General features: G+C 33.5%; 2 protein-coding genes across 2 annotated transcripts; one reads left to right on the forward strand and one right to left on the reverse strand.

Moving 5' to 3' along the window:
- On the reverse strand, window positions 1-24,409 carry LOC147068462 (uncharacterized). The gene is made up of 2 exons (XM_085952116.1): window positions 24,331-24,409; window positions 1-737 (listed from the first exon to the last, which is right to left on the reverse strand). The coding sequence occupies exons 1-2, from the start codon at window positions 24,343-24,345 to the stop codon at window positions 144-146; spliced, it is 609 nt and encodes a 202-aa protein (XP_085808242.1). The 5' UTR covers window positions 24,346-24,409; the 3' UTR covers window positions 1-143.
- On the forward strand, window positions 3,125-16,304 carry LOC147068463 (uncharacterized). The gene is made up of 7 exons (XM_085952115.1): window positions 3,125-3,418; window positions 4,352-4,510; window positions 6,175-6,313; window positions 7,552-7,796; window positions 9,406-9,600; window positions 14,000-14,174; window positions 14,898-16,304. The coding sequence occupies exons 1-7, from the start codon at window positions 3,328-3,330 to the stop codon at window positions 16,156-16,158; spliced, it is 2,265 nt and encodes a 754-aa protein (XP_085808241.1). The 5' UTR covers window positions 3,125-3,327; the 3' UTR covers window positions 16,159-16,304.

Raw genomic sequence — 24,409 nt, forward strand, 5'->3', positions numbered from 1 at the left:
TGATGTAAAACGGGAGTATTTAACTGAGACTTCAAATATGAGTGTTGCAGAGATTCTTAATGTTAATACCGTTAATTTTCATGGACCCTTGGTTTAATATATAAGAAACTAACGATTTAATCGAGGTTTCATTCGTAATCAAATCACTCAGTGACAGGCTTATGAAAATCAGTCAAATCCAAGACCATGGTCTGTGAGCTGATTCCGTAATCTTGGCTGTGAGGGGACGGTGGTTGGCTGGAAGAATTTGAGACAAAACTGGTTTGAGAAGGGGATTGAATGGAATTTGAAGAGTAATATGAGAAAGGAGTCGCAGAAGCCGATTGTCCATCGCCGAGAGATGATTTAGGATCAAACAAGGAATTATTCTGGAGTAAGGACATTTCGAGCTGAAAAAGTACATTTTCGATCTTGTTTCGGGCAATTGAAATTAAAAATCTGTCCTGTAGCCCCCTGATACGGTTTCCGATGTACTCTCCGTATATGCTGTGTTCGTCTTTGCCGTGATTTGACGACGGTAAGGAGAAGTGCGGCATAATTGAAACTGTTTCATTTTTCGGGTGATCTGTTTTTCTTCGATTGCTTAGCAGCTCTGAATGTAATGGTGGGTAGTTTTCAGGATGCATGAATATATTTTCCTGTTTGACTTCCTGGAGATGATTCATGTCATCAGGGGTGTATTCTATTTTCTCTTGTTTGGGAATAAAGGTCTGCTGCACAGAAGGCGTAGGTAGATACTAAAATAAATTAAAAAATATATTCTATTATGCAAATAAATTCGGCAAATTCAATACATGGCGATTATTAAGAATATTTGGACAGCATTAGACATTTTTAGATTGAGTGATAATAAAAGAAATAATATAAATTACTAAGGTTAAATTATATAAATGCATCAGCAGCCTGATGCTGATTATCTCCGCTACACGGAAATACATTGGATCATGTATATGTCTGAGAGAAACTGTTTCTCCTAAAGCCAAGCAGCTCTCGAAAAAATTCGAACGTTCGCATTAATAATAAAATGTCAAAATGTTATTTTGCATATTACAAAAGCGGTCACCCACCCAAGTACCATCCGCCCGCAATGTCGCTTAACTTCGGTCATTGGACTAAAACCGTCAGCCGCTTGGCTGGTAACATTCTGCGTTACATTTGAATTTTGTGCACAGAATTTTATTTTAATGCCAATGTCATGGCGAGCGGTAAAACATATATATGTTAAAAAAAGTTATAAATGACAACTGTCAGTCTTCATCATTATCACTGTTAATTCTACAATCCGGCGTGAATATAGGTTGTCTCCCAAAGAGGTGCATTAACAGGTGTTTTGATGAGAAATTTTTATTACTCATTCACTCGAACATACTCAATGCTCCGGATCCAAACACATTGGAAAACAACATGTGAATTTGTCGGGCGCACGATTCAAGCAGGTGACCCACGGTTTTAGAACCACATTCTGGTAACCGATGGTGTTTGACAACAGCTACTAAAACCATTAATTAAAATAGGTAATTAAAATTATTCATGTTTCTTTGACAAAGCTTTGGTTGAAGTGCTATTGATTGCACGGATTTCATTCATATTTAAGGAAAAATTTATTTTTAAACAAACATGTAGAGCACACAACAAATTATTAATTCAAGACGTTCACAACACGACATTTAGAATAAAATGTACAAGTAAATCAACTAGAGAAAAAAAAAACAAAGCAAAATTTTTTTTATAGAAAAAAATTTAAAAAAAACAGTCATTTAAAAAAAAATACAAATTAAACAATAAAATAGAATTTAAAAAACAGAATGCATAATACATCACTAAAAATGTCTACATCTCTAGGGAGTGCATTGACCAGCCGCACAGCCCTCGGGACGCATGGACGGGTGCATAAAAATTCAAATTTACCAGAATATCGGGATTGGAAAGTATACCACGTGAGAGCAGGGAAAAATGCTATAAGAGCAGAAGTGACCTACGAGCTTCAAGAGAATGAAAGGCGAGCATACCTTAAAGAAAGTTAGTCGGAAAATACTCGTTTGAGAAGCTGTCAAAAGGAAAAGAATAATTATATACATTAAAATAAAAATGTCGAAGAAATTTTTTCTGAACACACTCTAAAACAAGCTTATAGGAAACCTCATAAGGACTCCAGATAATGGACCCATACTCAAGAATACTCCGTACTAACGACACATAGAGTGTACGTAAAACAGTTGGATTCTTGAATGGCTTGGCTTGTCTCATGACGAATCCTAAAAGCTTGCTCGCACGCAATGCTGTAGAAGTGACGTCGTTTATGTCAGTTTTGCAATTGATACGGCGGCAATTTTAGCTGGATACATTTAATGTCTGATACAGATTGGTAGTAATTTCAAATCAATTAAAAAGCAATAATATGTATCCATAATCATTTCTATGTTAATCTCAAGTTAAATCAACTACCATCGGTTGGTATCCTAAAGAATTGAGTACGCTGCATAATATCATCAATTACATTAAATTATATCACTAAGTATTTAATGCTGGCTTACTTTATCCATATGAATAAAAGTTCTCTTCGGGGATATTGAATTTTGGAGAAAATGCAGCGAGTCGAATGCAAACCATTTTGATTCGTAAATCCTGCCTGTTCCAGACTTTCGACTAATGATAATCTTTGATATTTCCCTATTGTACTGATTTCTAAAGTTCAGTAACTTTTTTTCGATACATTCTGCCGAGCAATTAAATATTCTTGACAAGCGAACATATTCGTGAAACTTTAAAATTTTATTTTTATAATGTGGGGATGTAGCGTTCCAAAGTATTGGAGTCGCTTCGTATTCTTTGATTAGCTGGGCACTCAGTCTTTTCGTCCATATAAATTCGTCATCAATTTTCGGCATTTTAAAACTTTTATAAACATCGAAGTATACAAAACATTACTCCCGATGACAGCTGTCTAGTTTCTCTTTATGAGTTGCAATGATAAAAAAAATCATCAGAGACAAAGTACGATCTACAATTTACATTTATTACAAAGATGAAATATGGTTAACTTTAGATCGGATTTTCAATAAAAAAATTAAAATATTACACTCGAAAGTTTACCATTTCAGTTTATCGTGAAGTTATACACACTATATATACCATAAACAATCTTCAGGAATATTATTTTTAGTGCCAACATTTTTACTTCTGTCAAAAGCAAATTGAATGGTTACAAACAAGAAACAAATAAAAATACTTACTGTAATCTGAAAATATACATTTATTAATGGTATGGAAATGGATTATCCATGATAAATGTTGACTGGTAATAAGTTATAATACGGAATCTTCAAAATGCTCTCCGAAATGATTAAATTTTCATCACAGCACCGGGCATTGTACTGCTATCTTATAATGAGTGTGTGGATATTCCTGATTGTAGCTGGTGAGTTGTGTTGTTATCAATCTAATTTTTCAATTAAAAGTTGTTTTAAAGTCTCTTTTATTTATTGCTTATTTTAAACAATTCTAATTCTAATAGGTTTTATCCTAATTGCCGTGGTTTTACGTATTGTGTATAATGATTTTCAGTGCTTCTCGCAAATGTGTTCATAATGAAAGTCCTAGCTAAGATGTGAAATGTATTGCTACGAAAATGATTATTTTTAATAATGTGAACTTGTTGGTGCTAATTTTTCTATTTCGTTATTTAGGAATAACTTAAACACACAAAAAAACAGTCACCTGTCATAGGTAATAATAAAGGTTTTGACCAACCAACCATGTGCAGAATTACCTACTTGTGTTACTAAAAGTGATTAAAGCTGTATATTTTTCACTTAAATCTCATCGTCTCACGCCTTCCTCATCTCCAAATCAAGTACTTACTTGTTTTATCAAAAACTAACAACTTTTCACCCAAGCATTGTTGTTAAAAAATCGATGTAATTAATTTCGAGATGTCAATGATTTTTACTTATTATCAGGGTACCTATATCAGAAGGGGCAGCTGCTATGGGCCTCACAATTTTAAAAGCCGCAATTTTTAATTCTGTTAGAAAAAACACAACTTACTCGCTGTGCATGCTTTAAAACTTTTTTTTTTACATATTTCGACTGTAACTGAACATAAATTTCCTAGTGCCAAAGAGCAAAATGCTTTTATAAATATTTTTTTACAGTGTATTAAGTATACATATACCATTAAAAAAATATATTTAATATTTTTGCACCCATAGTTTTAAATTTTGAAGAGGTTTAAAAATATCTGTGGCCATGAGTCTCATATTTTCTTTGAAAAACCCCACTCAACATTATAAAAAATGATATTCTGAATTCAATCATTCAATGAATATAATCATTAATTTATCTCTTGTAGGAATGTACAAATATATTGTCACAGAAGAGGCCATTAATATGCCCAAGCAGTCTTCTCCGAGAAGGGATATTCATCATTTACTAAGAGGAGACGCAAAGTTAAAGAAAATCGTCACCAAATACTGTAATGCCCCTGAAAATATTCAAACTGAAAACGAAGGTAACCCAACAATTTAATTCCGATTGCATCGATAAAATCAATTTTATATGACGATCGCTTCATGAATATTATTAACAAATCACACGTGATCTACTGCACTCTCACATTGTCATCCATTAACTAAACAAACTTTGCTAAGCTTATAATAAAAATAATAACAAACGATAGTTGTTTTTACCAACCTGCAAAGTTCGTAATAAACATGTATTTAAGAAGACATGTTTATCTCCGTCGTTAATGCATAAACACATGGGTCTGTATTTCGTTCACCATCTGTTGAATCAGGTGAGTAATGGATAAGGGCTAGCTTCAGGGAACCCTGAAGGTGTTTGTTTGTCCACCATGTTGGAACATTGCTTACTCTTAATCATTAATTTTTCAATATGAAAATGCAGATTTACGCAAAGAAGTTGAACCGAAAATGTTGAATTTTACTGCATATTCTCAAATTGGGAAATTTTGTCTAGGCACGAATTTCAGCAATGATTCTTCTCACATGTGGGCCTTCAAAAAAATTTTTTTTTTCAGACTTAATATCTCATTTTCAACATACGTTCGATCAATGAGTAATTTTCATTAATGGTGACTTTTTTAATATCCAAACCGGATTTAAATTGAAAGTTATGTATTGTTCAATTAATCGCTTAATTTTTTTGGAAGTCACCGAATTTCTTTTCGAACTACTGAACAACAGAACCAATTTCGGCTTTTATTTGTTGACATGCTGTTTGACACAATTTTCACGACTCAACTCCTAAATGTTTATGGTGCTTTGAACCAAAATCCATCCTGTGATCGATACGCTGAGCATGCCTAATTTAGATTAATATAATTATATATCGATAAGGGGATGGATTACATTTAATTTTTATGATTTTTCAAAATCCATGAAACCATCGAAAAATTATGAAATATACCTACTGTGACACCCCCGTATGGTCCCCATTTGGGGATGTCTTTGTGTATCTGAAGAGGCCCGAATCGGTATCGAAGCCAGCAAATAATAAAGCGCTGATTACGAAAATAAATAATAATAACAGAGCCGAGCCGGCAATGCCGTAAGTAGAGTAGATTATAATATAACCGTTAGAGATTTGCAACGTCGCTTTCTTTTCGACGACGGTTTCGTTGAAAAAAATCACAAGATGGCGCGGAGATCGCGACAAACAGCTAAACCGCGAGCACACCGATTTCGTACGGATAAAATAAATTATTCAAAATGTAACCATATAGTATAATATTAACGTTAAATAAACCTCGCCGTTTCTGATAACAATTTCGGTGTCATAATTATCCACCTTCCATCCCGAATCCAGACGAAAAAAAAACACAAAGTGACAGTTGAGAAATTCTCTTACCAAAATGGAGGGAAGTGATACTACGTAATTGTAAAGTTTCTAGAAATCGTATTAGTAAGTAAGCAACAATAACTTCAAGAGCATTCATAGTTTGTTCTCCCAAGGTGCAATACTAATCTGCCATTGATAATCCCAATTGGGAGGGTAGTAACTGTGGTCAATCAATTCGCTTCCATGTACTTTTGTAATATCTATTACTTTTTTTTTGTTTTTATGTCATGTGAATGCTTGGATTACGTAATTTTTCATGTTATACGTAAAATAAATAAATTTGAATTTCAATACTATTATATATTTCCATTCCAGGATTATCAATGGACGATGTCTGGTCTTTGCAAGGAGTCATCGTTGTGGTGAGACATGGTGACAGAGGTCCTCTGACGCATATTAGAGGAATAGAAAAAGTTAACTGTGACCCTCGGAAGCCCACTCCATTACTTCGAAAGTATGATACATCTTTTTGATACCTAATGCTGTATTTGACAGGCTTGCAATCAAGCATGGCATCCAATATCTTGTAGCAAATTGTATTTTTATTTTAACTATTACACAAAGTCAAATTAGCATGGCACGAAATTTACTAACCAGATCTATACTCTTAAAAAGATTTATCCAACTTACTGTATACATTCAAAGTGTGATGGAAGTTACATATTTCAAACAAATGATTTCATTGGCTAATGGTGTTTCCTTACACGCTCTACTAATTATAAATAGTCTTTTTTATTTCTGTTTGTATCGATCATCATCAGGAGCATGACAACGCACAGTAGGTCTGAGTTTTCTCCAAAAACTCTCCTCGAGTATACTCCCGACATAGATAACTTCATCTAGCTAGCGATTTTTTGACCCACCTCTTCTCCTGTACAGTATTAAATTGCTTGTAATTACTCTCTTTGCTGGTTCATTATTGTTCAAACAGTGCACACGACCCCTAGCCTGTGCAGCTTCCCATTCTTGATTGATTGAATTGTGCTGCAATCTTCACGCAAATTGTAGAGCTTAACATTGCATGTTATCATCCCCGGTTTGTCCATAGATACCACGGACAACCTTTCTTTCAAACTATGGCGCGTTAATTTCTCAGAGTTAATGTTCAGGTTTCTGAGGCGCATGTGAGCACAGGCTTTATAATAATTGTTTTTTATAGTGCGCTTTAGTATGATGAGATAGGCCGAAATTAAAATGTCTTAAATCCACCAGTAAAAGAAGCATTTTGTTCTTTGATACGATTTTTTTGGTTAATATCCTCTGTTTTATCATTATGTCGATTCACGAACATTACGTTATGCGTAATCTAGTCGAACAATTATTCAACCTTGAATATCCACAGATGCGATTTCTTCTAGTGCGCATGATAATTCACGGTGAATTTGTTTATTGTTACACTTTTTATTCCCAATTTCATTTACATCGAGCCTATTGCATCTTTTTTATCTTTCGCTCAACACCACTCGAACTATGACTTATTTTCTATCAAAACTACCGAAATTCACTGTGTTTTTTCACGTTTATAGGTATACAGGCATGTTAGAATTAGAATAATACAAATCAGTTTATCTGCAACAACCATGTTAAACTTTTGAGTAGCCTGTTTGTGAAATGATTTAATTTTTTATTTCGTGAAGGAGGAGAATGACATTACTTTGTTTCATTAATATTTATAAACTTTGTTATACTCAGGTATCAGGATTACATAACAAACGTGACAGGAGCGGGTCGGGCACCTTGGGCACAAGTACCGGGTCCATTCCACAATTTTCCATTAGTTCCCGGCAATCCGACTGCTGCATGCCGCTTGGGACAGCTTACGTTGCTTGGCGTGCAGCAGCTGCTGGCCACTGGAACTCTCCTGGGAGAAGCATACGCTACAAAATTGGGCTGGAATCTGCAGCCCAAGGAGAAAGAGTTAAACATCACTAACCGCGGTGAGAACTGAAAACAATTCTGGATTCGAGATAAAATTATCTCATTCTAATAATTGAAATGCGTATCATGTAATGCAGAAAGAAATAATGTATTCATCATAAACGAATATAAAATAATAACATAACTTCATTTTATTCTGTTGACTGAGTTGTTATTTTACATTATATTATCTTTAGAATTCACTCTTGAATAAACAATATCTACAATAGAAAAATGTTTCTATATTATGATCGACAAACAACATTGTCTTACACACAATGTCAAAATCACTCGTAAATAGTAATGTACTAAAGGGTGTTTTTACAAAAAATTTTAATTCTAAAATGATTTCGGGCATATAGCCACCGCGGCTGTACTTGACGAAGTGCATTCTGAAGCATCACAAATAATGTTGGCTTCCAAGACGTTAATTGTATCCAGTGATTTACATAGTCCCACTGGAAAAGATAGGTGTCAAATCGCCTTTGGAGGCCATTTGAGGTCCATTTCTCGAAATGAATTTATCGCCAAATTTTGATTTCAATAAATCAATGATTGCAGTGTCCTATGGTACGTAGTGCCATTCTGTTGAAACCACCCCTTGTCCGAATCAATGTCATCCATATTTTCAAAACAAAATATTGATCATCGTCTGGTAACAATTTTCATAATTTTAATTATTAATTATTATTAATAATTTTAAAGATCTATCTAAGGGAAAAAACATCCTTATAATATTATGATAACTGGCAAACTAATTAATCTAATAGGTATCATATAAATCAAATTGATTGACAATAAAACATTTATTCAAAATGGCAACACCAGTTTCAATAGAATATGATGAAAAAAAATATCTAAAACTTATAATGAAAGTAGGATATGAAACAAATTCAATTATCTGTGAGAAGTAACCTTCTTTCAGACCTTTTACAGATTTATTTTTTTAATCCAATTAGTCTACAAATGTCACAATAAATGAAGAGTATTATAAATGAGATTGCTTAGAAGCATCCAATATTGAAGATGTTCATTACCAGACTGGAGATTGTGTACTTGTATGTTTGATAACTGCGCATACATGTAAAACTTATGCGAAATTAGCTAAAAGTATCTCCTATGTCAGGGGTGGCGAACCTATGCCACGAGATGAATTTGCACGGCACGCAAATGAAAACCAATAAAAAATTTCAAAAAAGTTTTACAAATAAATATTATACTTACCTACATATAAAAAAATAATGACGACATAGCCATGCACTTTTAATATTACGGTTTTTAGTATTATTTTTACCCATCGACGCGCAGATCGCATTGTACAAAAAATAGCAAGCAAATAACGAGCCGACTGCGAAAAATTGAGTAACCTGCGGGCCGCGGTGAAAATTTAGTCCTAAAAAAAACGAGCCGACGGAGAAAAATTGTGCAGAAAATTTGTGCAACCTGCAGCCCGCGCCGAAAATATTTTCGTAAAAAAAAACGAGCCTACTGTTTGGCACGTCAGACAATCGAAAAATATTTTTTAATTTTGGCACGCGTATGTAAAAAGGTTCGCCAACCCTGTCCTATGTGATACATTCTGCTTTGACAAATTATTTCTGCATCTAATATTTATTCATTTATTTTCAGGTCACGTTGACAAAATTAACAGTTCGGCACCCTCAGATGTGAATTTGAAAATGCAGAAACCTTCCGATGAGAAGCCTCTGCTTGACAATACTATGATCAAAGAAAATAATAAAGACAGCCTTCTTAATGCCAAAAGCAACACAAAAACAGCAGCTAACACCGATTTAAAAACTCAGCCCGGAATGCCAGCAGAAGGTAGGCGGGTTTTTTGAAATGTCACTCTTGGACTTTAAGACATCCTTCAATAGTCCATGAGCTTTCGGAATAATTAAATATTGTCCAGATACTTTAAAGCAGAGGTCGGCACCATGCCCAGAATTCATACCTATTTATGAAATGAGAGGTGAAATAGAGTATTTTAAATAAAATTGTCCTATATGGTATGTCACAATTATACACGTCGGTCCTTTTCTAACGCATGTTACAGTATTGCATAAGTCAATGAAGGAATAAGACAGAGATACGTATCGATGAAGAAATTTTCAAAGTCGAGTGTGAACACATGACGCATAACAGATAAGACGGGGTAACAAAAAAAGTATTCAAACCACAAAATTTATTCGTGTCTATCAATATAATATATTAAACTGCAAAATTCTTAAAGTAAAAAAATTAATTTGTCTGAACAAAAATTTATGTCAACAGCACTGGATCCGAGAGTATAGGTGTGGAAAACGTAACTTTTTCTGTCAAAAAAGCGAAATCATCTTATTTAAAACATATTCGCAAGTATTTGATATTGAATATACGTATTTGTTGTACCATAAAACTTATGTAGTTGCACTAAAAGCCGGCTGACAAGAACATGTTCAACTCGAAATTTGACGTAAATGAAAAATATTTGTCAAAATAATTGCTTATACTTAAGATTTAATATATAATTTTATTAAAATTGTAATTCTGACTTCCAACATTTGGCACAGAGGTGCGGAAGAAGTTTCCCAAGCTGGTCCAACTGGTAAGAAATAACTTCACATCGATTCAATATCTATTCATCATACAATCAACTCAAAATAAATTTTGAAGTGAATTAAAGATGTATAGCGAACAGTATATTATACTTGATACTCCTATATTAAAATTTGATACAACCTGTTCTATAATAATCGCTGTGCTTGATCGTACTTTGGTATATAGAGATTGTACACAATCTATTTTTGAATCAAAATCTTTGTCCACTTTGTCTTTTAAGGTGGTGCAATTAATCAACTACAAAAACTGTCAGACGTACACACGGCAATAGACCATATTTTGCTACCATCTTTAAGTAAAGGTTCACAGATCCCTGTAAAGTGAACAACCTTCTACAATACTGACACACTTTGCATTTACCTCAGGAACATCATTGTATGTTTTCTTCAACAAATAATGCACAAGAATTAAGAATGTAGTAATCTTTATTGAAAGCACAACATTGCGGGTGGGTTCATTTCCCACCCAGTATAAGTATTTTGTAAAAATCGTATGTTTCTAATTCTAACTCAAATTACGAAATTTTCAATCTAGAAAAGAACATAGGTAAGTAACAATGCCGTTAATACTTTTCGTTTTTATACTGCGTACTCTTGACTAAAAAAGCTGCAGCAGTAGCTCATTGAACATTAAATTTGATGAAACAACTTTACGAGCTCAAATAGTTACGCTAATCTAGAAATTGTCCACAGAATTTTCAGTAAACAAAATCATTCCGCTTGCAAGTGTTTAGTGGAGAGGGAAAACTGAAGTTGACAGTATTAGATGATTAGTGAGGTATCGAAACACAAACTTCTTTTAGATTCAATTAAAATTGTCATTATTCACATTTATAGCATCACGTTAATATGATTGTAATTACTTATTCCGTGTGATTCCTTTATAATGTTTTATTTCTGAGGAACATTATAGTATTTAATTATAATAGATAGGTATACTACGAGGGTGGGTCAATAAGTCCTTAGAAAAGCCGACAAGTGGCGCGACTAGTACTGTAAGCGGTTTGTTTTCATGCAGGGGCACTACCGATTCAGTATGCTGCGAAGTTTCAACCAGATTGGTCGGGTTGTTGTGTGTTTTTCGTACATTTTAAAAAAAAATTTGCTTGTGGAAAATGGAAAAATGGAAAATGGAGAAAATTGAGTTTAGAGCTGTTATTAAACATTTTAATATAAAAGGGTTAACAGCAAAGGAAATAAAAAATGAGTTGGATTTAGTTCACGGCATATCTGCTCCTTCACTCGCAACTATTTATAACTGGTTAAATGAATTTAAACGTGGTCGTACATCAACAAAGGATGAACCACGCTCAGGACGTCCTGTAGAGGTGACTACACCAGAAATGATCAATAAAATCCACGATATGGTGTTAAGTGACCGAAGATTAAAGTTGAGTGAGATAATTGAGGTTACAGGGATCTCAAAAGGTAGCGTCATTTCTATTTTACATGACAAATTGGGCATGAAAAAAGTTTCTGCAAGATGGGTGCCGCGTTTGCTCACAGTCGACAATAAACGCAATAGGGTGGTGGCCTCTAAAGCCCTGTTGTCGCTCATGCAACGCAATCCGGATGAATTTTTTCGTCGCTTTGTGACTGTAGATGAAACATGGATACACTACTATACTCCCGAGACGAAAGAACAGTCAAAGCAGTGGATTGCGAAGACAAACCATGTCCAAAGAAGGCGAAAACCGTAAAATCAGCTGGTAAGGTTATGGCTACTGTATTTTGGGATGCACGTTAAATTATTTTCGTTGACTATTTGGAAAAAGGAAAAACAATAACAGGGGATTATTATGCATCTTTATTGGACCAGCTAAAAAACGAAATTTAAGAAAAATGGCCTCATTTAAACAGGAAAAAAATCCTCTTTCATCAGGACAATGCCCGTGTTCACACATGTTTACGATCAATGGCTAAAATTGAAGAATTGAAGTTCGAATTGGTCGACCACCCACCGTATTAGCCAGATTTAGCCCCCAGTGACTTTTTCCTTTTCCCAAACTTAAAAAAATGGCTAAGTGGACAAGGTTTTTTTGCAAATGAAGAAGTCATCGATCGGACAAATGCTTATTTTGAGGACCTTCCGAAAACTTATTTTTCTGACGGTTTAAAAAAAATTGAGAAACGTCTAACCAAGTGTATTGAGCTCCAAGGAGATTATGTTGAGAAATAAAAAAAAATACAAAAATAAAAACTGTTTTAATGCTTTTTTCTAAGGAATTATTGACCCACCCTCGTAAAATAATTATAACAAGTATACAAAATACCGTAATTAAACATCATAAAATAGTTACCAAACAAAATAAATATGTATTTATTAGTTAGCACATTTTTTTTGTATATCGTCGCCACGCATATTCATTTTTTATGAGTAAGACATAAAATTTAAGTTAGGCTAAGAACAATAGAAGTATTGTGTATTGAAATAGGCCAAATAGGGTAACCCCCCAGTGCAAAAATATATTGTTTGTGAGCAGTTCTGTTAAAAGTTAATTTCAGTTTATTTATACCGCATGTTACATAATCGGTATGCACTAATCCAGTGTTTCCCAACGTGGGGTGTACGCCCCACCGGGGGGCAATTTGAATGTTTTGCGGGGCAATGTGCAAATCATTAAATAATTGGTACATTTTTTTTTGTTAAAAATGCATTTTCGAAAATATTTTTTTTATATTGCAACCATGACTTCTCGCGAAAATTACTGTTGCCATTCCCATCATAATATTTAGTTGAATGCGGCGCTTTAGCGCTGTAAATCATATGTTACCGAAAAAAATGGTTTTTTTCACAAACTGTGGAGATTTAAGATTAAAATTGACCAAATTAGTCCTCACATAAAAACTCTTTGCAGCTCACATCAAGCATAAGGATCGCACTATTTTTTTTCCGAGTTGTACATCTAATATAATATTTATTATACATAGGTAGGTACTTACTTACGAAAGTAAAATTGTAAATAGTATTTATTACCTATGTGCATTTTTTTATTTTAAGCAATTCATTTTTTTCAGAATTTATTAGTTAACTATGAAATTTTGATAGGGGGAGCATGGAGATTTTTCGTATTTCTGCATTGAACGCGAAAACAATATAATATGTTTAAAATGTACATTAACAGTTATTTTAGGCTTTTAGGGAGTGCGTCCTAATAAATCATTACACAAAAAGGCACCCAGAATACGATCAAATTTACGCATAGGCACAACAAACATTCCAGTACAATTTGAAACTTTAGGTTAGGTTAAATTGTATTGGTCTTAGTTAAGTGCATCTTTAAGAATTAATGACAGTGAATGAAATAGGTGTGGGGTTAAAGTGGTTAGACTCTTGTTAGATTGTTCGAAAAATCGGGATCGCAATTATGTAAGATATTATTGTGTCATGTTGTTTAATTTCGTGTGGTCACCAGAGTAATTATTATGTCCTGTATAGATTGCTCTGTTTGAAGACGGAGCGTTAAAAATACTCTCTTCTATATTTTAGAAGTCGAAATCTTGGGCATGATGCCGACCCTTGCTTTAAAGCTTCAAATACAGCCGTTCTACCAACAATGCTACACTTGGGCCACGAGTCAAGTAAACGTAGAAAAAAGTAATTTATTTTATGTTTTTTTCAGGTGACATAATAGTCCACAGCACCCGTTACAGGCGAGCTCTTCAGTCTGCGCTGGCATTAATTTGGGGGATGTTAGGAGGAGTGGGGGGTGCGGGAGGCGCTGTGGCCAAAGAGAGCCCCAGCCTCGCATTCTGTTCCGCTGATTGCGCCTGCCCTGCTGCCAACACCTATGCCAAGTATGTTATGATTATTTGCAAACTATTATACTTAACATTGAATGGCCCACGATGGTCGAGTGGCTTAAGTGTCAACCTATGATGTCGTGGGTCCCAGGCTCGAATCCTAGGTCTAGCAAATACACATATTTGTTTTTCAATTTATGTTTGAGTCAGAGTATGGATCTGATAGGTTGAGCAAGTGGCTAACATCCATTTCTCGTAAAAACAAAAATCTGTTAATACAGACCTCCATTCTGTGGAGGCCCATATTATGATCTTATTAGGATTGGGACATGGTCAAAAAAAAAACAACATTGAATTGAGTTTTCTAAGAATTTGAAAAGGAAATGGACAGGATACATGGCTTGAATAAGAGACAGTCAATGGGTACTACTGGAGAAAATCTGTGGTACCCAAGAGCTAAAAAACGTCCGAGAGGCCACTGGATCGGTGAAATAGTTAAATTTTGCAGAAGTACATAGCAATGCAAGGCACAGAATTGGATGGAGTGGGATCAACTTGGAGATGACTTGGGTAAAACAACCCTCAGGCAATTTATGCTTAACTTGAAAATAGTTCTATTCTAATTATTGATTTTTAACGGCTTAAAATATACTGGTGACTTGCACACTTTTACCTTAATGTAGAGTTAAAAAAATGCTATCAGTCTGTTGTATAAACTCATAACCCAAACATCATGGATTTGGCAATTAAATTATTTAATATTCTTATGCATTTTAGAATGGTGTCTCATGAACTGAAAGAACGCCTTGATTCTCATCCAGCGATCGAAGATTTAGTGACACAGCTCTCCAAGATTGTCTCCCAGTCACCTTCTCAGGCTTCTCGGGATCCGCACATACTCGAAGATGCTTTGCTCGCTTACATTTGTCATTCCGCTCCGTTGCCTTGTGTAGAAAAACCAGTTGAATCGGTAAAACCTAATCTCAAAACTATTAAAGAAGAACATATGAACCGCGCTTCTATACAAACTGTAGACGCTAAAATGCGGTCACTTTTACAAGCAAACAATGATGGTAATTCTCAGAATTTATTAACAGATGAATTGAAGTCGATGCGTTTCTTCCATAACTCGAAAAGTGAAAATAATATAAGGAATATCAGGGATGTGAACCTACGGCGATTTGAACCACACGTTAAAGCACCTGTGTTAGATTTTGATAGTCAAATGGAGAAAGAAAAGTTGGGATATTATCAACAAAAGCTGTTGGAAAATGCCGATACGAATTATCAAGATGTCGTTCTAGTGAAAAGAAACATGGATGGTGATTTTAATTTTGATAATCAGAACAATCCTGAGACTCAGGACACGGATGACTCTGATGATTACGATGAAAAAGATGAGACCGATAAAGAACATTCCAGCAAGTCGACGGGAAACGTGGAAACGCTCTGCATTCGGAAAGATCAAGTCACCGGACTTTTCGCTTATACCGATTGGGAAATGAAACAGTACGCCAAAAGTAAGAATCTGAAGAAAGCTTCGCTTCTGAGAGCCTATGGAATGATACGGCATATCGTCCAGTACATATTGAGGATGATATCCGAAGAAAAACCTAAATTTGTACTCTTCTCGGGACACGATAAAACTTTGCAGTATTTGAGCTTGGCTCTCGGGCTGGCTGACGATAATCTTTTGCACATTCATTACGCGTCGAGGATGTCCATTGAGATTTACAGGAATATTCAGAATAAAAACGATGACAGTTTTAATGACAGCCGTAAACCCAAGATGGCTGCTCCGTTGGATTTCTATCTCAGAGTCGTGATGAATGGTCAAGATGTAACCAATCAGTTGAGTTTTTGTAAAGGTAAGAAGAGCATTATCGTCGATAATCGGATAAAACTTAACGGACAGTCTAAAACTAAAAACACAAAGTCCTATCTTTGTAGGATTGAAAATATTATCAGATTCACTCACGAGGATTATTTTAGTATATTTAACTCATCAAATTTCAAAGATGCATGCGCACTTCACTAACAAAAATATATATCTCCATAATTCAGTGCAATACTGACGTCATTTCATTTGGATAAAGACAGATACATATACGGAAGTGAAATACTACATAAATTGTTGTAATAGAAAATGTCTAATTTTATTTGTACTTTTATGTCTGCCGATCATTTAATTAATGAAGGTTGTGAATAGGGTCAGATTATCAGATTAATTGTATGTAATTCCTATCAGTCACATTACCTTCCGGATGTACTATGCTATTACTCATTTTACGTATATAAAAAAACATGATTTAATTATATATTTTTTTGGGACGAATTAAAAAAATGTGGCCGCGGAATGGGTAAATATTTGCCTGCTAAAATAAGCTGATGTCAGTTTTATGTATATCAGAGAAACTAGGTTAGACACATAAATTAATGTATGATATAATATTTTTGATTATAAAATCCATCTGTAAATTTGAATAGATTGTCTATAAATTACATTTACACTATACCTACATTGAATATTACTTCACTGTTAACAACATTTGCTTGTTGAATTCTATTAATTGATTTACATCATCCATTATTTATTTTTTTTGTGCATCGCATTGTTTTGAAGTTTTAGAATATTTTTTTATGTTGCATTTATTTTTAGGTTCACTGTCCTCGAAATACTATCTTTTAGGTGACACATGTTTTATTTTTATTGCGACTCTATTAAGTATAATATGCTCAGGTGTTTTTTTTGTGTTTGTACATGGCTGTAATTCAACCGACTCATCTCGTAAATATTCCTATACAGGCTTTCGTAATGCGTAATATGTATAATATATACTTTTTTGTAACATTCCATTTCTATAGTTTCTTTTGAAACCTGTAATTTTTGTTTTATATCTGTGAAAAAGTAGGTGGAATTAACAATGTTTATATTATAATGTATCTCTGGATATCAACACAACAACTGCTTGTCAGTGGTTGGTGGTATACAGTGACGTCCCGTGGGGGTAGGCAAATTGAGCGTCGCTTGGGGGCGGCAGTTACTCGAAGGGCGGTAAATCGAGGAGAATTATTTGGAATATATAGAAATAGCTCCCTAAACTTAGTAATAACGAAAATATCTTTCCATTAAAAAAAATCATCTCACTGGTTTTATCGGGTTCGTGTTATCTAGTTTACTTCCGTTGCCCTTCGATGTACTTGGTGACCAGAAACGGTACGTGCAGATTTGCGAATAATTAGTCTGATATTTTATTAGTAATATATCTATACAACACATTTCTTAGATATTGGACTCATGAAAGGATGATAAAAATACTGTAAAAAATGAGGCGGCTTTTTGGTGCTGCCTAGGAGCGGCATTTTATCTAGGGACGTCACTGGTGGTATACTGTCTTTGCACTAATTTTGAAAGATTTTTGTAAGTTATTTATAAAATTTAGTCACGTAAATAAGTAAATACTTGTGGATATCTTTGCACTTTTTTTTTACTACGAAAACTCCTAATATTAAAGGGTTAAGATTTGTATTATGTTCCTATTTTTAAACGCCCATTTTGAGCCTTTCGAAAATTCTAGTCTATTCCCAGAACATGTAAATATTTGTGAGATGTATGCATAGTTATTTAATTATTTTTTTCTTTGAATTTAATGTTTAATAATTATCTTTTATCGTAGGAAAAAGATTGTGATTTTTAAAGAGTTTATGGCAGCTATTATCGCCATTTCTACAGTGCATTTCACTTCTAGTCTATTGTAATATTAAATTTAATTGTCTAAATTCATGTTGCAATTTTAATTAGAATATAAACTAAAATATAAGTTATTTAAAATTATCTAAGAACGTGAATCTTTCTGTATCTCAATAATTATAAATTATTTTACTATCCTTTTTAAAAAGATAGAAATGTCTAACCACGCCATGCGTGATTATATTGTAAATTAATTAATTTGTTTGATTAATTTTCTGGTCATAAATATTTATAAGTTGTAATCTGTTATATTATTATAGCATTTATGTCTGTGATTATTGGCAACTGTGTATCAATTTATTCTGATATTAGTTGATGATTCCTAGAGATTTCATAATCATATTTTAGTATGTATATTAACCCAATGCTTACGGGCCGCACAAAATTGTGTTTTTGCTAATTACTTTTCAAATGCAAATTAACACGTTAATTACAAAATTAATCAAAAGGACCCGTAAGCATTGTGTTAATGAAATTTAGACAATTGGTGAAATAAAATAATTTATAGAATTTATAAGACATTATTATGGTTTGTTTCAAATGTTTTCAAAGTGATAAAATAAATAAATTATTTATTCCCTGTTCAGTATTTTTATATCTGAGTTCATGTTTTGTGTAGATATTTCAATATATTATGAAGGCATCTAAACGAATAGTCTAGTTGTTTAATAATACTACAGTAGCTACATTTAGTCATGGCGTTTCAGCGGGTTGCGGGTAAGGCTGTCATATTGATACCTACTGGTATATTTAATATTACAAAAAATGCAATATGTTTTTGAAAAACAATAATCGTGATATAGGTACTTAATACTAAATTTATATAGTCATGCAGGGTCGTTATTAAACAAAATTTAAAGCTTAAAACATTTTATTAGATATGAAAAATTTTGAAAATAGCATTGGTCTAATCTCACCCCGTTTCACGGTACATATTTTTTCCATTTTGCATTAAATAAAATGTTTCTTGTTACCAACCACACTGCATTAGTTGGATGTTTTTGACACTCGAAACAACTTTCAAATTATTAACTTCAAAACGGTGAATTTTGACATTTATTATTTACGATATGTATATTTTATTTTCGAAGAGAAAAACACAGAATATTAAACAATTATACTACTCACATGTAGAAAAAAATATGTTTTGTGTAATTTCCCCATGTCCTGCACACCTGAAACCATGTCGCAAACTCCACGACTAAATGTATATGATCCACTAGAGCAGTGCTTCTCAAACTTTTTCATTGGCTCCCGATATCATAAAATAAATCCAAGGCTACCCTCCCCAAAAAGTTTAGTCTTTAGTAACCAACAGTAGGTACTTTATTTACGATAAATTCGACTTCAAGGAAATTATCTGATCTAATATCAATCAATTATTCTTCTTGAATTGCCCGCGTAATACATTTATGTAATAGTATGATCATATTTAAGGAATTTAGCAAATGGTGTTCTTGTCCAATTGTACTTCTTCATTTTGTGTCCTCATATAAGTTTGGGAAATATTTGTTGAAAAATCGTGATTCGGCAATGTCTGAATATGTATAAATATTAGTAGATTATTTATCTATGTATTCAAGTATTGTGTTTGTGTGAAAATTCGATCTCGAGATTCTGACTGATTTGTATCAGGTATTGTCCAGTGTTCACATTTTTATGACTTAAAATTTAAATACTAAAATATTTTGCGGATCCCTTGCAGGACCTCCAAAGCCTTCTAGGGGGCCGTGCCCCCCAGTTTGAGAAGTACTACACTAGGGAATAACTTGTAGTTTTAGTTTACACTCTTTCTAAAAATGGTTTCGCAATAATATGTTTATGAATCACATTCTTAATTTTGCAAATGCATATCAAACTTTTGACATAGCACATTAAATTTACAAAGACGACCAATCCTTCTAAAATACCTTAAATTAATGTACAAATATTTTAAGAAGAAACTTTGCTTCAGCAGCAATAAATCAACTTAATGTCCTAATTTCCACATATCAACGTAATGTTTAACTAATTATTGTTTAGAGAGAGAAAACAATATCTCCCTCTGACATATTAAAACAAGCACTTTTAAGACTGATGTTGGTTGATAGTTGATTTCAAAGCACTGATTTACATTCTTATTAGTATTTATTTTTAAAGACATTCTGGCCACACCATAATATTGCTTTATACTCTTTTGTAGAAAGCTTGAATTGTTAGTTTTTTGATTATTTTTTTTATATGGATATTATCTTATTTATCATACTTTATTTATTCGTAGAGTATAGTAATTAATTTATTATATTCAGTGGTGGTTTTCTATAAAGCAAATGAGGTTATATCTCCAAAAGTGTTAAAAAAATCTGGGCAACATAAAATATTGCTACTATCGAACAATAACATCTTTTCCACGTGTTAAAACTGTGAACTAACAATCCCCTCCAGTGCAGCTAATCTCACTTCCGTTTTCAAATGAGGAACATTCCAAAATTATCATGCCAATTTACGTAATTTGAAGCTTTTTATTATAAAATTATGTCTAAAACGATCAAGAGTGATGTTAGAATTATTATTAGTAAATTTTTGGTTTTTTGCGAAGAAGAAGAGGAGTCACATCTAAAAGAAGAGCCGATACATTATTTAAATACGCCTCTAGCACGTGTTGCCGCCATGACAGGTACGTCAGTAAGAGTCTTCTATGTGCGACGACAGCGACTTCCTGTTATCGCCGATTTCTTAATGTCAGACAATATGTGTATTTCATACACTCGAAACCTACATATTGCAGAGGCACAATTTTCTCTAGGTAACCTCCAAACCTCTCAACACCTCAAACCTCTGTATATAAAGTTGCCACTGATTACATTGACTGATAATAATTGTGGAGCTGATTAAAGGAGTGACATGAGCGATAAGCAATAGTTGTGAGAAAGATGTGTTTAAACATTAACCACTAATTCGATCTGCAGTCGTCAGAACAAAACTATTTCTGGTATCAACTTAAAGAAGTAATCGTCACATCAGAACAGCCTAATTATACTCATGACCCCTTTCTATCAAACTCTTCAATTAATTCATTAATTAACATTGTCCTTTTTTCTGGTAAACCTACCGTATTATGTTTTTGATAGACTAATTAATAGTATCTAATGTTTATATAAAAATACATGTAAAGTAAAAACGAAAGGCAGCTGCCAGTATAGAATAACTATAACTCGAGATGCGGCTATTTGAAGAAGTAATAACTTATAATACTCACATTGCGATACTAGCGCAAAGATCACGTCTCAAGTTATAGTTGTTGTCGGTTCATAGTATGTAGGTACTACCATTATTTGAATCCATTGTTTTAGCCTTGGTATAAAAAAGTGTCCTATTTTATTTTACAATGTACAAGTAGTGTTTAGTCCTAAAGAATTCTAATCGTGGGGTACCATTGATAGTGTACAAGGCAAATCAATGAATTGAAAGTAAGTTTTTAGCAATCAAAACAAATGTATTTTTGTCTCCAATGATAAATTTATTATTATCTAAATATTCTGCGAAAGAATTCCATAAACATTTTTTTTAAGTTTCCATTTTACCTTGATGTGCAATATGCAAGTAAGGGCCTTTACGTATTTATGGTTGCGGCAACCGACCACACTTTCTGGTTGCTGGTATATGGATACCAGCTGGAGACCAGTCGACAGTACATTAGGCAGGGTTTAATTGAATTTTAAAAACTTACATACCAATTCCATCTGCAATTTTTATTCTTAGTTCACTGAAAACAAATAAGTATGACTCATAAAGTGTAGTGTGTTTTATTTATGTCGAATCTCCAAAGCCTACCTCTACCCTTTGCCACTGCTGTTTTGCAGATAATTATTGAGTATATAACGGCTATATTATGGTCAAATTCCAATTCAAATGACACTGAATAACTACAAATGCAAACACTGGTGTACAGAGTGTTTATATTTGGGACATAAGCATTTTTCATTTACTATTAAATCCTGTGAAACTGTTTTCTTTTGTTATCTGCAATCAATTTCGTGTCATTTATTGCTGTTTTACAATATATACATTCTATGGATGTACAGTGAACTTCCGATTATTCGTGTGCGGTTTATCCGTACACGATACGGCGTATACAATGATAAAATAGCTCTTAGGAAAATTCGAACTGATATTGGAAAATCATTAAAAGATTCCTGCAAACAAACCAAAATCACAAATTTTCTTAATAAATAATGAGTATTAAACATGTTAAAATAATTGTCTGCTTTAAAAAAGTATAATATCGACTGCTAAATCTGCAAACCGGCTAACTCCACTTTGGAAAATTATTCAGGAAGGGGAAAAAACTTAATTTAATTATCAAGCGAAATTTAACAATTTCAAAAATACACTTGGAATTTATTTTTCTGCAAATAAGCTGTACTTTGAATTATTTCCCACACTGTTTTAGCTTCTCTCTTTTATATAAAGAAAATTTATATAAAGAACAGACTTCTTCCATTTATGATATTCGAAATTTGGCAACTGCAGTTGGGTGTTTTGTGTAAAGAACGATACCGTATTTATTTATAGGTTTAGGAGGTTGAAATTTTGTGTGAGCATAGAAAACATGCTTTTAATGCCATCAGAATCTCATTTTTGGTCAAAAGTGCAGTTAGCTGGTTTGCAGATTAAGAAGTCGATATGTAGTATTTTAATAAGACAGAAACCATATCCGTGTTTTTCGTTTATCCGTGCCGCCTCTCCCCACCATTAGCCTGGATAATCGGGAGTCCACTGTATTTGTTTATGATTTTCTATACCTAATTCATTTACGTAGGAAGAGAGTATTGTAAAATTTATGTTTATGGTTGTTCCTTTCTCTTTTGTGCACTAGAATGCATGATGTATTTACCAACAATTGTATTTCTTTGTTAAACAGTGCTTAATTTATTTCAATACGGAAATACAGATATGAGGACACCTGCCTTCAAAATAAAAATATTGTGAATGTACGTATGCGAGTTGTATAAACATTGTACATACTATTGTTAGAAAGATAAAATAATATACTGTTACCGTTTATTACTCATCCAAGTGTTGTTTCAATGTCATTCCTAATTATTTATTCAATATGTGTCTCAAATATAGGCATTTCGTGATGATAACAAATTCAACAAGACAATAAAAATGATGGGGGAACTAGTTTCAACTGGTTTCAGCAATTACAATAAACGATTTGTAGTCTGGCTGATAGGCATTATGTGTGTTTATAATAAAATTCGAGGTCCAAAAGATTTGAGTGATGCAATAAGGTATTGAAAGGTGGTCATCAGGTGTAAGGTAAGTGTTAGGAAAAGTAAATGAGAGGATAAGAAAGCATACAGGTGTTGTCAGCATTAAAATTTATATCAATTATTGTAATAAATATTATTCTATTTATTAACACAATATTTTTAAAGTGCTTATAATATTGTGTCCCAACTACAGCGATCGACAAACTTTTGATATACCTACAGTACTCTCAGTAATCCGCCACCCCAAAAACCAGACAAGTGTCCAATTAGTGAAAGCGGCGGATTATAGTGGATACTTACAAAATATGGTAATAATTAAATTTTCTATTTCGTAAAAATTGTTTTTTTGAGAAATTTATATGTACTATAGCAAATTACGGTTTTATTTATAATCAAAATCATGTAGGTATTTACTAAATTATACATATTTATAAACTAAGTTCAGGGCTCGAACGGAACACACCGGAGCGCCGTTCCGGCTCATGAAATTTATAAAATTATCGCTCCGTCTCGTGGAAAAAATATGTTGACCGTCTGAGCTAGATAGGCCATATAATAGAAAATCTGACACACTTATATTTGTAAAATACACATACGATTTGATGACTATGTAAATATCTTCAGAAAATTTGTCGAGCGCTCCGGTTCGTAAACTTTTTCATTTCGAGCGCTGACTAAGTTTATTAACTAAATATTCAACAGTAAATCACTTGACACAACCAGTTGTTCAGTGGGGCAGATATTCTTGAATGGCTTAGGATTCCTGGCTTTCCCTATGACCAAATGCTTCATTTTGTGTGTCCCGGTTTCATTGGAGTGTGGCATAATTTATTGTGATGCGGTCCTTGGGCACTTTCCTCCCTGGTACATTACTTTCTTCACAATGAATGTACGTTTTACGAAGAAGTTTCCAAAATGAACCCATCTCATCTGCGTTGTATACTTGTACGCGGCAGACTACTGAATTTGACAATCGAATACCGGCGAATTATAGAGCTTGATTTTGTGCTTTCAACTAGTAAAAATAACGGCGGATAATCGAGCGACAGTTTACTGAGAGTGTACTGTAGTACGTATTATCGCATCCATAACAACAAAATGCACATGTAAAAATGTATTATTGTGCAAGTTGCAAGATTGCATGCATGGATCAAAGAAGTTCAGAAGCTTCACGAATTTTCACGCAATAATTAGTACTTACATGGCGGGTGCGCATGCATAGTAGAACTATAGTGACGAACCAGCTGGAAGAAATATGAACTACACCGCACAGAACACAG

The sequence above is a fragment of the Rhyacophila brunnea genome, unplaced genomic scaffold (genome assembly GCF_057557595.1).
Source record: "Rhyacophila brunnea isolate RB1 unplaced genomic scaffold, BYU_Rbru_1.0 scaffold_3, whole genome shotgun sequence".
Taxonomy (NCBI): Eukaryota; Metazoa; Arthropoda; class Insecta; order Trichoptera; family Rhyacophilidae; genus Rhyacophila; species Rhyacophila brunnea.